Source organism: Anolis carolinensis, unplaced genomic scaffold, assembly GCF_035594765.1.
Source record: "Anolis carolinensis isolate JA03-04 unplaced genomic scaffold, rAnoCar3.1.pri scaffold_9, whole genome shotgun sequence".
Classification (NCBI taxonomy): domain Eukaryota; kingdom Metazoa; phylum Chordata; class Lepidosauria; order Squamata; family Dactyloidae; genus Anolis; species Anolis carolinensis.
Window position 1 is genome coordinate 8,259,600 of NW_026943820.1, and position 14,142 is coordinate 8,273,741.

Consider the following 14,142-nt stretch of genomic DNA (forward strand, 5'->3'; position numbering starts at 1 on the left):
TAGTTGCTCTCCCTGAGTAGCAGGAAGATTGTCAATAACCTACCTAATATACTGGAATGTGGTAAAATATAGAAAATACTGGATTGCGGTCATTGGTTTCAAATGGAAAGGCCATGGTGTTACTTCCTTAGAATCTGGAATCGTTGGCATAGACATCTGAGACAAATATTGTGTCACATCAGTTCAGGGAAAAGGGAGGCTTGGCTCCTGGCTCTGTGGAGTGTTCCTTCAGGAAGTAGAAGTGGAGAATGGTAGAAAGTGAAACCCTTGAGTGAGATTTCCTTGAGTGAGTCAGAACGAGATGCTAACATGTGTAAGAGTGGCTTTGCTTGATCAGACTTGTCTGGTCCAGTATTCTCTTCCCAATTGTCAATCCAGTGGGAAGTTGGAAATAGGACAAGGCAACAATTGCATCTTCCCATTTGTGTTCCTGGACAGTGTTGATATGGCATTGTCATGCATAGCCATTGATAGGTCTTGTCTTCCATTGTGTAAGAGACAGAAATGTGGCCGGAGTTGTGATGTGTATCCTCTTTGAAGAACATAAGGAAAAAAGTTAACTTGAAAATAGAATTTTAGGAAAACGTATAGACTTAAAATATATTTCTTATGATGTAATGAGACCCTAGCTGTAAGGCTGATGTTATGCAGCATTATGATGCCATAATTGCCATCTTGTAAGAATTTGAGGCAATGCTCTGCTGCTACATTTTAAAACCATGCTAGTACTTTTTCCTTGAAATATCAGTCTTTCAACAGGATGTATTCTTGGCTGACTGTAGATAAGCTAATATAAAAAGTATTGGTGTGTGTTCATAGTTTTATTCCCACGGGGCAGCTTGGTTAAAATATGACAAAACAGCTACATTCTGATTTTAAAACACAAATACGCATTTTCATTTGAACTCTTAGTGGATATCTTGCATGGTTAAAAATCTTCAGATGTTTTTCAAAGGAAATGGCTATTTTCTGTGTATATGACAGTATGCTATCTTAGATTAAAGTCCTATTTAGTGAAAAGCAAGAAAATACATGGGATGTTTATTGAAATAAGTGCTTACTTTGCATGCTTAGCTTTCTTCTACCCTTGAATCTACTTTTTTATCCCATTCCATAAATGCATATGGTATATATGTGTGTGTATGTATGCATGTTTTGGAGACTGAAAAGGGAACTCTTTTTTGTGCAAAATTTGTTTCCATTTGTTAGACCACTTGAAAGGCTCAAGCTGAAAAGTTTGATAAATAGCAGTTACTCTGCAAACAGTGTTGAAAACAATAGACATAAATTTGTATGCAGTATTTCTTTTTCTAAGACTAGTTTGAAAATTTGCTGTTGTTTCCGGGGAGATGTAGTATGTGGGTTCTTTTTCACACCATCTTTCTGTGTAACTGTACTCTAAGGAATTAATGGAATTGAAATGCATTTAATTTCAGTGCAAGTAAAATAATATTCAGTAAAACCTGGAAAGAAAAAAAATTTAGACCTGAAACATAGTCCATTTAATGTATCCAGCAAAGTTAAATTGGTATGTTAAATTATGAAAGTGTTCTTGCAGTTGCGGGAGTTTGCTGTACTATTATCTATTTGACAGATACCAGGGTTTGTGAATAGTTCTTCTAACTTGGTCCATATACCAATTGTGAGGAATACTGCTATTTTGTATTCATATAGTTGCCTTTGTTTTGACTGAATTAATATTTTGAAGTGAATACACTTCTATATTATGAATAACAATTGTGTTCTATTTTAGAGCCTGTGTCTCAGGAAAGGAGACCTCCCAAACTTGCCTTTACCTCTCGAGGTGGTTGTGATAAAGGGTTCAATCACAATAAGCCAAAAGGTATTTTCAGTCAACTATTTTAGTGAAACATCAGGTTAGTTACCCGGAAACACAATTTTCTAGAAAGAGAGGAAGCTTGAGAAATTAATAGAGATGTTCAGAACTGCAGGTTGAGAACTACTATAAACAGCTAAACATTTTTAAGGTGCTACAAGATTGAAATATATTATAGTTCAGGATTTTGTAAACTAGAGTCTTATTCATCAAACTTACAAAGGGCTGTCATTTGGCAAGTATATGGTGTCTAGTTTATAAGTGCTGTTGCAGTAATACATTTATTCTTTGTGATTCTACAAGAGTCTTGTTCATTCTGTAGCAGATAAAAAACATGGAGGAACAATTGCTTGCTAGTGCGATATCTTGCAAGGAAATTCATTCAGCTAATCACTTTAAAGACATTTTTGTTGTGATCTTGAGCATGTTGAAGAGAATAGAATCCTGCCGAGAGGGGAAAGTTTCAAAGCTACAATTGATTGATGCAGCTTTGCTTTATGAAAAGTACTTCCTGTGAAGCTTGTAATTAAAATGGTAAAATAAAAGACAGCATATACTTTTGTTGTGGGTTGTTTCCTGATCCTGATGTATTCTAGTGTCCCATGAATGGAAGAAATTTCAGTTCCCACCCTTAATGGAACTAAATTTTCTGGCAGATACAACTTATTGTTTTTGTTTCATGCTATGTGTTGCAGTCATCATAATTTGCCAAAGATGTCATGTGACTAGTTTATTTCACCACTTTATGTTGGGTTGAAAAAAAGCCCCAGCAGCCAAAATCAGTAGGTTGAGTGGGTTTATTTTTTTATTCCAGAATTTTTTGTAATAAGAACATGGTGTACTTGGGCAAGCGGCTGAAATTTAGAGAAATTGTTTGTTTACAACCATTCAGTTGATAATGTTACAAATAGCTGTAACATTATTGTGTGAAAACATGGCAAAAAATGCTCTATAATTGTGGATGAGGGTTAAAGGTTTGTGTATGGGAGAATATGCCTTATTGTAGGGATTGGAACAGTTCTGTGGGTCTGTTATTTCGTAAGCTTAGCAGCAAGACCTGTTTTAAAGTAATTTGGTGTTGGTTAGGTATGTGGGCACCATGTTAAGGTACTATGTTAGGAAAGGGCTATCTTAAAGGATTGTAAAGCTTTCTGTTAAAGTAATTTTCTCTCTTGCTCTCTGTGTGTATGTTAGGCTTGATCGATCCATGAAAAATTTGATTCTAAACTCGTTTCAAAACTAGAGGGGGCAGTTTTTCGTTTTTGTTGCTAATAACGAATTTGGCCCCCAAAATTTTTTGAAATTAACGAAAATTCGTTATTTTCGAAATTAATTCGTTAATGGCGGACGCGCATGCGCGGTCGCCCAAAAACAGCCCCGGGGGGGGGACTTAGGGGGCTCTCCCGCCCTCATTTTTTGAGTGATCTTCTTCAAACTTGGTACAGTGGTAGAACACATTTAACACTGATAGCTCACCAAAATTTGGAACGTTTCCCTTATCCTCTGATTTTTGGCAAATTTTCATAGCTTTTATAATAAACCATTTTTTAATAATTGCAGAAATCTGTTCCTGGTTTGAAAGTCTTATTTCCTGTTTCATTGGATGGTCTTTACTGTGAAAGTCATTGTTCTACTTCAGAAACTTTGTATTTGTGGCTGAAACTTTGTTAAATTGGTGGACCAAACCATAATATGTTCCATCCATGTCGCTTGCACAAAGTTCAGGCAGTGTCATAGATTTTGCCATGTTTCTATGACAGAACCAATTAGGAAATGACATTTATCACCCAGGAACAGAAATCGTAGTACACCATCAAATCATTCCTGACAGATGGCTATCAGCCTCTGAATAAGGAAATTAGTTCCTGGTTTGAAAGTGCTATTTCCTGTTCCATTGGCTTTTCTGGGCTGAGAGTGTGTGACTTGCCCAAGTGGGTGGCAGAGTGGGGAATCATGACACAATTGGAGTCCAAAATTCAAACCTCTTCCTCCCTCCTTCTCTCTAAACTTCTCATACCTTCCAAGAATTCACATACTGTATGAAAGTTTGGTCAAGATGGTCAGAGGAGGGCAACTAAAATGATCTAGGGTCTGGAGAACAAGCCCTATGAGGAGTGGCTTGAAGAACTGGGCATGTTTAGCCTGCAGAAAAGAAGGCTGAGAGGAGACATGATGTATAATATGTGAGGGGAAGTCATAGAGAGGAGGGAGCAAGCTTGTTTTCTGCTGCCCTGCAGACTAGGACACGGAACAATGGCTTTAAACTACAGGAAAGGAGATTTCACCTGAACATTAGGAAGAACTTCCTCACTGTGAGCTGTTCACCTGTGGAACTCTCTGCCCCGGACTGTGGTGGAGGCTCCTTCTTTGGAGGCTTTTAAGCAGAGGCTGGATGGCCATCTGTTGGGGGTGCTTTGAATGCGATTTCCTGCTTCTTGGCAGAATAGGGTTGGACTGGATGGCCCAAGAGGTCTCTTCCAACTCTACTGTTCAATGACTCTCTGATTCTAAGCGAGGACAAAAGGGGGTGGAGAATGTTAAGAGGAGAGAGGGCCTGGAACACCTGGGAATTGTAGTTTTAAAGCGGGCATAATACTATTGGAGAAACGTTTGCTTCAGCCCAATGCTTTTATAAATGGTCAATATTCAGAGGCTTCCTTCTCCTGCATTTTGAAAGCTATTATGATGAAATTTGCCAGAATGGAAGCAAAAATTAAGTACTCTTTGCCTATCAAGTTTCATAATGTTTGACCCATCCACTGATTTTTGGGGATTTCTGAAGCAACATTTTTTTAAAATGTTAGCAGATCGATAGCCACGCCTCCCTGTCCTTCTTCCTTCCACTTTGATTGGCTTGCTAAGGCTTCTGGGAAATGGAGTTTTTTCTCTCGTTATGGCGAATTGCTTCATTAATGGTCAATATTCAGAGGCTTCGTTCTCCTGCATTTTGAAAGCTATTATGATGAAATTTGCCAGAATGGAAGCAAAAATTAAGTACTCTTTGCCTATCAAGTTTCATAATGTTTGACCCATCCACTGATTTTTGGGGATTTTTGAAGCAACATTTTTTTTAAAATGCTAGCAGATCGATGTCCCATGCCTCTCCCTCCCTCCCTCTTCCGCTCTGATTGGCTGAGAGGCATGCCAACATGGCTTCTCCTCTCAGAGGGGCTACAGCTTCATCCGAAGACATCAGAAACAAACGAAAAAAGGTACTTTTATTATTCAAATTCGTAATATTTGTAAGGGCAGTGAGCAGATGATTCAATATTGATTCAAAATTGCTTACGAAACGAATTTTTAACGAATTTAACGAAATAATGAAAAATTTGCTCAAGCCTAGTGTATGTATCTATCTTTTCTATTTTATCTTATTCCTTTGTGGTGTGGCTTGTGTTTTAGGTGCAATCTCGGACCCTGGAATTAGAAACAGATCAGAATTTTTCTACACCTTAAATGGCTCTTCCATTGATTCCCAGCCGCAGACAAAATCAAAAAACACGTGGTATATTGATGAAGGTAATGAGAAATTAGACTTCACTGCTTTTCAGAATGGGCATAACATCTGTGAAGAAATTCTGTGTTCAAATCCTTTGGACGCATTGATGTTCCTACAATTAAAAAGTCTGACTTATTAGCATGCCCTTGTAGAAGGATGATGGTTTTCATGTATACCACTGCTAAAAAGTGCTGCTTGAGATGAGGCCTGTATTATCCTGCCTGAGCTAGCCACGTAATTATTCCCCACAGTAGAATCGTTTCACTGCCTCTTTTAAACAGCTGAACTCAATGCCATATTACATGCTTCTTTAAAAATTGTCTTCTGTTTCAGCAGCAGTTTGTCATGGTGGCAGAGAGAGGGAGGGAGAGATGGATGTCCAAAGGCCCCTTGGCCTCAAAGAACTAGTTTGCTGGTTTCTTGGATGCCAGCCAATGTTGAACGGACAACTCAGGGCATTTGACTTAGCATATCTTGCACAGTAATTGAGTGGAGGAGTCCCGAGGCGACATTCTGTGGAAGTTTGAGCCCACTGTTCTTATTAGACCAGCTAGACTGCAGTCACAGGATGCAAGGTGCTTATAAATAGCAACTTACAACTACAGAAGCGTGTGAGTTCATCCACTGAGCTTTGACTCATGGTTTATTTATGAAACTTCAGGTAATAACTTGGTGACTTTGTCCTCCGAAGCAGTGACAGGGCCTCATTTTCATAGAATGTTGAAATCTAGCAAAGTGTGATGAGGGAATAAATCTTCCTTGCAGCTAAATCTTGGCTCACAGATGTCTTTATTTTAGAGTAGTGATGTTCAGTATTTCTAAAACCAAATATAGTTCTAGCTCTCCATATTTTTCTGAACATACTGGTTCTGAAGACATGTCAGGTTTTAAACCTTCTCTTCTTTATTTGGTAGCTTTGAGAAATCTTGGGGGTTAAAGAGACGTTTGTAATCTGTTTCAGTGCATTATTATCATTTCCATTAAAAGTCTCAGAATGCTTTAATACATACATCAGTACAGAAATAGTATATCCCAGTCTTGGATTGTGGCCAGTGAGTAGTCTGAGGATTCTGTTTTCTAAACTACTGATAAAAAATGCTTAAAACATCTGAATATGAGTTCCATGTTGAGTGACGTAACAGGCCCTTTCAAACTGCACAATTGTAATGCTATATTTCACTTCAGCTACTATGGCAACATGCAGTGAAAATCTGGGAGCTCTCATGCTTCACTAAACTACAAAATCCAGGATTCCTTAGGAATAAACCATAGCAGTCAAAGTAGAATATAGCGCTGCAGGTGTGAAAGAGTCCACTGTATTGCTCTCCAAATTTTATATCATTATAAAACCCTTTTCACCTTAACTTGCCTGCTGAACAGCCCATCTGCTACATCAAGCCTTCACTTGCCATAGAGAATTCTGGAGAATGTTGTAGGGCAGAGTTCATGGAGGGGAATGTCTGAGTCTGTATAGAGCTGCTAGGAGTTCACAATACTTCCAAGCCACACATATTCCTCTTGATATTTGGATTTTTCAGATGTATATATTTGAACAGGCAGATTCTTCAGGGAATCCTATCAGTCATCATGATCTTTTAATTGAGGAACACTAACATTTGGAACACAGTTTTACAACTCACTGCTACAATTCCAATTACATGCTTGTGTTTCCTTTAAACCTCCATTAGTTTTAATTATTTGTTATCTTAAGGGCAATGTTGGTGGGGATTTTGTGATCTCTGTCCTTCCCCATAGTTCACTCATTTTAATCAGAATATAGATATAGAAGTTTATAGGGTAAGCACATCATTTAGAGCACAATCTTCTGTGTGTTTACCTGAAAATAGGTTCCATTGTGTCCAGTGGGGCTTGCTCAACATTAAAGTGTGTATAAGCTTGCAGCCTTTGTTCTTTGATCATAAAGAGAATGCCTGTCCTTTATTAACTGCTTTTGCTTTGTTCTGTCTGATCCAGTGCCAATATCCTTTTTAAGTAGGTCATTCTTTCATAATAGAATTGCTTCAGGAGAGAAATTCCATGCATATTTTGCTACTTTTGTGTGGAAAGCACAAAGCATTAGCTCAAGTACTAATAAGTATTACAGGAATTCTTCTCATTTTCTTATTTGCTCTGTGTTGTTTATTTTATTACTACAGTTGCTGAAGACTCTGCAAAATCACTCAATGACACCTCTCCGGGATTCGGACATTCTTCACCACCTCTGCAGACTCCCCCAACAAATACCTTATCGGCTGAAAACAGATTTCATTCCCTGCCTTTCAGCCTTACAAAAATGTCCAGCAGCAACAACGCTATTGGGCACAGCCCTCTTTCGTTATCGGTTCAGTCAGTCATTGGCGAGGGGAACGTGGGCTCAACACAGGAGAGCCCGCCATCGATGGTAGCACCTATCAATATGCATGGGCTTGAAGCCGGTTCTTTGGCAGAAGTGAAGGAGAACCCGCCTTTCTATGGTGTAATCCGTTGGATTGGGCAGCCACCGGGGGTCAACGAAGTGTTAGCGGGACTTGAACTGGTAATTACTGTTCATTTCAGAGATGTGTATTACCTTGCATCTCCTTAGGATAAATTTGCTGTGATACATGGACTTGAAATAAGAGATCAAGTTACCACTTCCTTTCCTTGTCAGAGCCAAATACCAGTTGTCTTGAGGAAAACAAAAAAAGAGTCAAAACGTCAGTCTGCATATCCTTCTCTTGCTTTGATGTACTTTTCCCCACTGGAAATAGTAATTTAGCAATATCTTACCTGAAAGGTTGACTAAATAAATAAACGTAAGAGTGACAAGCATGTTCTGCATGCATATCTGTCTGAAAACTGAGATAACCTCTTTGTTTATAAGACCTGAACCTGAAATGCCCTGTTTGTTGAGAGAGATGGATTTTAAGATTGCAGTCTTAGGTATATTGTGCATGCTTGGGTTTAGGACTGTACTGTGTTGAACTCGATAATTCTCAGATTCTGGATAAAGATGCATAGAATTGTGCAATTGTGGTTACTGTTCTGGTGGCCTCAAAACCACCAGCAAGTCTTTACAGTGATGCAAATTGGGTCCTGTTTGCTGCTGTTGACCTAGATATACAGCATTGCGCTTTGGCTAGTCTTCTTCCAATATGTTTAGACGTCTATCTGGAAATAGGTAAAGCAGATTTAAAAATGTTGAATATGAGTCCAGGACTCTGGAATATTCTGCATTACAATCTTGTTGGGCTTTGAAGGTTTTCTGATGTCCAGGATTCTCCTTATAAGAGTTTCCCAATACTTAAGAAACCTGTTTTCTTTCTGTTATTCAGAAATATTATTTCCATTTCTAAATAAGGATGAATATGTTGTTGAATCTTGGTATTGCTCAGCCTTCATTTACCACAGTTGTCCTTAGGCAGAACGTCTTTTAATGTCTGTATGACTAGAGAATGATCACATTGCAGAAGCATTGTTGTATGTTTCACATGAACTTCCAAATCATTTGTCTTGTTTGTATTAGTTGCTCATTTAGAGAGACAGGTCCTCTGTTTTAACTTTTCCAGGAAGAAGAATGTGCAGGTTGTACAGATGGGACATTTAAAGGAACCCGCTACTTTACCTGTGCACCCAAGAAGGCTCTGTTTGTTAAATTGAAAAGCTGCAGGCCAGATTCCAGATTTGCTTCATTGCAGCCTGTATCCAACCAGATTGAACGCTGCAACTCCTTAGGTACTGTTCTGTCTTAGACTCATCATTCTGCATGCTCTTAATAAAATTGCAGTGGGTCATGAATAAATGGAATGCAATTCCTATGCAGTTTATTTGTCGGATGCTTATAAGTATAATACATTATTTCACAGCAGAGATTCAAATAGTAATGCTTAATATCTTAAGAAGATTTTCTTAAAAGCTGGTTGAAATGATTAGTGGTAAATTCATGAAAACATTGACTATTTATTTTAACAAAACAACTTGCTTATGGATTTTAAATAAGGCTATAATGGAAATTGAACTTTCTTGCCACTGTTTTCCATAAAATTCTCACTATGAATTGGCAGGTGGAATTTTTAATTGTATCGATGTTTAGAAGAACATATATTACAATGCCATCCAACATGTTATGCTTATTGATACACAAGCTTTGCTTTTGAATTTCTCATATTATAGCGATACAACATTTGGATCAGTATTGAAGTTCATACACTGATGTATGCCCCCTAATTTCTTTCTTTCTACTATTATTGATAAGCTTTTGGAGGTTATCTAAGTGAAGTGGTTGAAGAAAACACTCCTCCAAAAATGGAAAAAGAAGGCTTGGAAACAATGATTGGAAAGAAGAAAGGAATTCAGGGCCATTACAACTCCTGCTACTTAGACTCCACTTTATTCTGGTAAGAATTTGGAGCCTTGTTTTGAATTTCATTTAGAGGGGAAAATGACCTAATTGTACAAAAACAGAAGGAATGAAGTTTTAAAAGGCCACTTTACAGTAGCACTAGAAAGCAAGTCTATGTTACAGTCCAGCTATCATCCTGGTTGCTTCGTGTTAATTGACTTTAACCCCTCTCCCCACTTTTTTGGGCTGTTTTTCCTGATTGAAATTAATGTCTCCGCTCTTTCAGCCTGTTTGCCTTTAGCTCTGTTTTGGACACTGTCTTGCTTAGACCAAAAGAGAAAAATGATGTAGAATATTATAGCGAAACTCAAGCGCTCCTGCGGACAGAAATAGTCAACCCTCTCAGAATGTAAGTATAGCTATGTATATGTTTGTGTTTGTTTTGAATGATCTTCTATGTTTCCTGCTAGCTGTTATTACCCTGCAATGTGCCTCTAGGTGTAGCTGTTTTAGCAGCTTCAGATGAGTATTGATTCACACAGGGATATGGTAAGGAGTAAGAATTCTAACCTGAACTATAAAACACGATCCAGTATCCTCTGCAAAGCTCAGAGATCCTTGAAATCAGAAAATCTGAAGGGTCTTATAGCTATGCCACACTTGGTCAATTTACCTTGATGGCGGCCACATTTTCAAGCTGGCTCTTGGGATACTTTACTCATTTGCCCCATACTGCTTTCTTGATTTAGGTCCAGTGTCAGCAAGAAATGGTGGTCCTAAAGTAGAAATCAGGACAGTTTCTTCTGGGATGGAAGCAGAAAGATACCTTGTTTCATTTAACAATAGAGGGCTTGGAGGACTGTTGCATACTTTGAGCCTATTAACGGATTAATGACTATATTTTATTTGTGATTATATGTCAATATACATAATACACTAGTAACATCGGAAGTTTGAGGCTTAAATATTTACCATCCTGAACTGAGAATTACGATATTGTTACCAGATCTTGAGCTTCAAATCTGAGGTAACTATCCCAAGATTACTATGAAAAGACTTGGAAAGAATTAAAAAGGGATTTTCAGAAATGGAGTGAATGAGAAAGTTAAATTAATTAACATTAAAACATGTTCATTTGAGCAAGAATTTTTATACGCACATCAGTGGAAAAAGACGGAAACACTGACAACTGAAGAGTGGGTTATAAACATTTTAAAGATGGCAGAAAATGATAAATAGGCAATAAAGTTTAGGGAAAAAATCCAAGTGATTACTGAAAGGATTGGGAACAATTTTTGAACTTTGTCAAAAAAGAAAAAGACACACAACTATAATTGAGGGCTTCACATAAGTTTGAAGTTTTAATATTTTATATTAAAAATATTTGCAAACATTTAGAGGGTTCAACCTAGTGCTATTATCTTGGAAGATATTGGTCATATGCATTCAAAGTAGTAAAGTCTCCTATCTAAGAAACAGGATGCCAGCAGAGAAGCTGGAGGAGAGGGAAGGGAAGCAATTATACTACTGTATTACATTTTACTGTGAATAAACCTGCCATACAATTCTACAAATAGAAAAATGGGTGAAGGGGTGTGGGAATCTTGAGGGCCTATACGAATGTTACCTGGACATTTTTTGAAAATGTTGTCTACATACATTTGTCTACAAGGGGAAGATTAAAGGGAAAGAAAGTGGAATATGGTAGTTACTATGCCTGCCCAGTGGTCTATCTCTGCACGGGTTTGAAGTCTGCATTCCCTGTATTCCCGGTGTCTCCCTTTATCTCTCTCCAGTCTGCTCATTTTTATGTTCTAGATATGGATATGTGTGTGCAACAAAAATCATGAAGCTGAGAAAAATCTTGGAGAAAGTGGAAGCAGCATCAGGATTTACCTCTGAAGAGAAAGGTAACATGAATTCTCTACTGTTGGCCATGAGAAAAAAGGAAGGGGAGAGGGGCATTAATTCACAAATAGAAATTCTGGAAGGCTGGTACTGAAATGGGATAATTTAAGTCTTGTGTTGAATAGATTAGTGGCCATGATGGCCAGTTCTTTTGATTGGTGGATAATTAAATACCACAGTTTTCAGGGTGGGTTGCAAAGATTTGTCATGCTAACCAAATTTAGGTTTTTCTCGAAGTGATTATAGAATACAAATAGATAGGATTGAGCAAAAACATTGGGGCTGCTTTCATGGCATTGCCTTGGGATATCATATAATTTCTTCCCCGGTATGAATATATAACTCATTTGACTGTCCACTACTGATAGGAAAGACACAAAGTACTTCATTTGTTTCTGCTTGGATACCCTGATTTAACACTTTTTTTTTAACAGATCCAGAAGAATTTTTGAACATTTTGTTTCATCATATTTTGAGAGTAGAACCACTGTTAAAAATAAGGTAAATTCCCCCCCTTTTTTCCATTATCTAACTTTTTATATGTACTTTTCCAGTTTGTGGCTCATGGGGATATTTGGGTAACATAATAAAACTCAGTGAATGTAGCTTTTCTGCATGCCAGTTATAGCTGCCTTTTTATGTTGTTTTGGATTTGCCTTTCTTTTACTTTCCAATCTCTTCTGTGGAAATGTTCCTTCCTTTGGCTTCCAGAGAAAGTGTTAATGATCGTTTAGCAATAAGTATTAACTTGTTAGACAGTGACTTTCATAAAATTAAGTAGCTAAATGAACTGTTTAGAAAGTATGCAAATCAAAGATAACTTCTTGTGCTTCTGAATATAGTCATGTATAAAATCAGAGGTTATCTGGTAATCCAACAGCCCTGTACAGTCTTCAGCCTCCATCAAATGTAGCAACTAGCAAGCATTGCCAATTGTTTGTTAATATGAAAGATGGTAAAAAATGTAGCATTTAAAAAAAATGTTTATTTAATTGCTATGCAGCCTTCCTTAGTGGTCACCCCTCAAATATTTGGTTTAGAAACTTTGAACTGTAACTAGCACAATGATAGTTTGTGCTTTCTTTTGATGAGTGCTAATCCTAATAATATTGACTATGTCCTTTTAAAAAAATACACTGACTTCTTAGATCAGCAGGTCAAAAGGTTCAAGACTGCTACTTCTACCAGATTTTTATGGACAAGAATGAGAAAGTTGGTGTGCCTACGATACAGCAGTTACTGGAATGGTCGTTCATCAACAGCAACTTGAAATTTGCCGAGGTTTGGCACATATTCTTGTTTTCACGGCTTTTGTCAGTTGTGATTCAACAGCATATTAAGTGGGATGCTGATGAAACTACAGATGGATCTGCAATTTGTCTGAAAGCCAAACACATTTTCTTATTGCCTTTTGCTAGGCACCCTCATGCCTCATCATTCAGATGCCTCGGTTCGGGAAAGACTTCAAAATGTTCAACAAAATCTTTCCTTCCTTGGAATTAAATATCACAGATCTGTTAGAAGACAGTGAGTACAAAATATTTTTTGCAATGATGTGGCGAGATTGTTCCATGGGCTGGTGTTATTGGACTGCTATGCTTATAAAGCCATTACCTAAAGGAGAATTATTAAGTGCAGGAATAGATGTTCTGTGAAATATGAGGATGATGTTTCAGTAGATATCTGGAAGGAGAAATCTGATCCAAAACTCTTAAACATTAGAAGAACCACATTGTTGTTTGATTAGGGAGAGAGTTCAGACGTGACCTAGTTATCACTATGACACCTTTCCCTTTTATTTTCTCTTTGCAAAGATCAATGTAACATGTATAAAAACAAATCTGAATCTACTTTTCCTGAGTGTGTTACACTTATATCTAATCCCGCCTTCAGTGATCTCAGAACTTGTATGGGTTTGCCAAAATGTCCCATTTCATACATTTTATGGAGATTCAATTTTTGTATTTTTATGTTACTGTGCACACTCTTGATACATTGGCATTTCTCCTCTTACAAAATACAGCTCCTCGGCAGTGCCGCATATGTGGAGGACTTGCAATGTATGAATGCCGAGAGTGCTACGAAGACACAGAAATTTCTGCAGGCAAAATCAAGCAGTTTTGCAAAACTTGCAATACCCAAGTAAGTTCCCAGTCATCTTGCTGAAATTGTACCTAGACTACTTTCAATTCAGTGGCAGATGTCTTATGGGATGAATTGTGAAAAGATTTGAATGCCTGCAAAAGAAAGAAGAATTTGTCTGATCTTACCAAAAGCATATTCTAAAACTTTTCATCAATTTATAGGTTCATCTTCATCCGCGAAGACAGAGTCATAAATTTAACCCGGTATCTCTTCCAAAAGATCTTCCAGACTGGGACTGGAGACATGGTTGCATCCCTTGTCAGAAGATGGAGTTGTTTGCTGTCCTTTGTATAGAGACAAGCCACTATGTGGCTTTTGTTAAATATGGCAAAGGGGACTCTGCCTGGCTTTTCTTTGATAGCATGGCTGACCGGGATGGTATGTGTTCTTATGCACTTTTTCTCCTTTTTTGGATTTTCCCCATGCGTTGAA

At 37.7% G+C, this 14,142-nt stretch overlaps 1 protein-coding gene across 2 annotated transcripts in view; it reads left to right on the forward strand.

The window, feature by feature from the left end:
* cyld (CYLD lysine 63 deubiquitinase) overlaps positions 1-14,142 on the forward strand; it is a 29,613-nt gene that overhangs the window by 9,359 nt on the left and 6,112 nt on the right. For both annotated transcript variants that reach the window (XM_062961499.1, XM_062961500.1), the window contains exons 5-16: positions 1,754-1,843; positions 5,240-5,356; positions 7,493-7,872; positions 8,885-9,050; positions 9,571-9,712; positions 9,944-10,066; positions 11,476-11,567; positions 12,000-12,066; positions 12,714-12,846; positions 12,984-13,092; positions 13,589-13,707; positions 13,872-14,088. In XM_062961499.1, the coding sequence (XP_062817569.1) occupies positions 1,754-1,843; positions 5,240-5,356; positions 7,493-7,872; positions 8,885-9,050; positions 9,571-9,712; positions 9,944-10,066; positions 11,476-11,567; positions 12,000-12,066; positions 12,714-12,846; positions 12,984-13,092; positions 13,589-13,707; positions 13,872-14,088 (1,755 nt within the window). The remainder of the gene's footprint in view (positions 1-1,753; positions 1,844-5,239; positions 5,357-7,492; positions 7,873-8,884; positions 9,051-9,570; positions 9,713-9,943; positions 10,067-11,475; positions 11,568-11,999; positions 12,067-12,713; positions 12,847-12,983; positions 13,093-13,588; positions 13,708-13,871; positions 14,089-14,142) is intronic.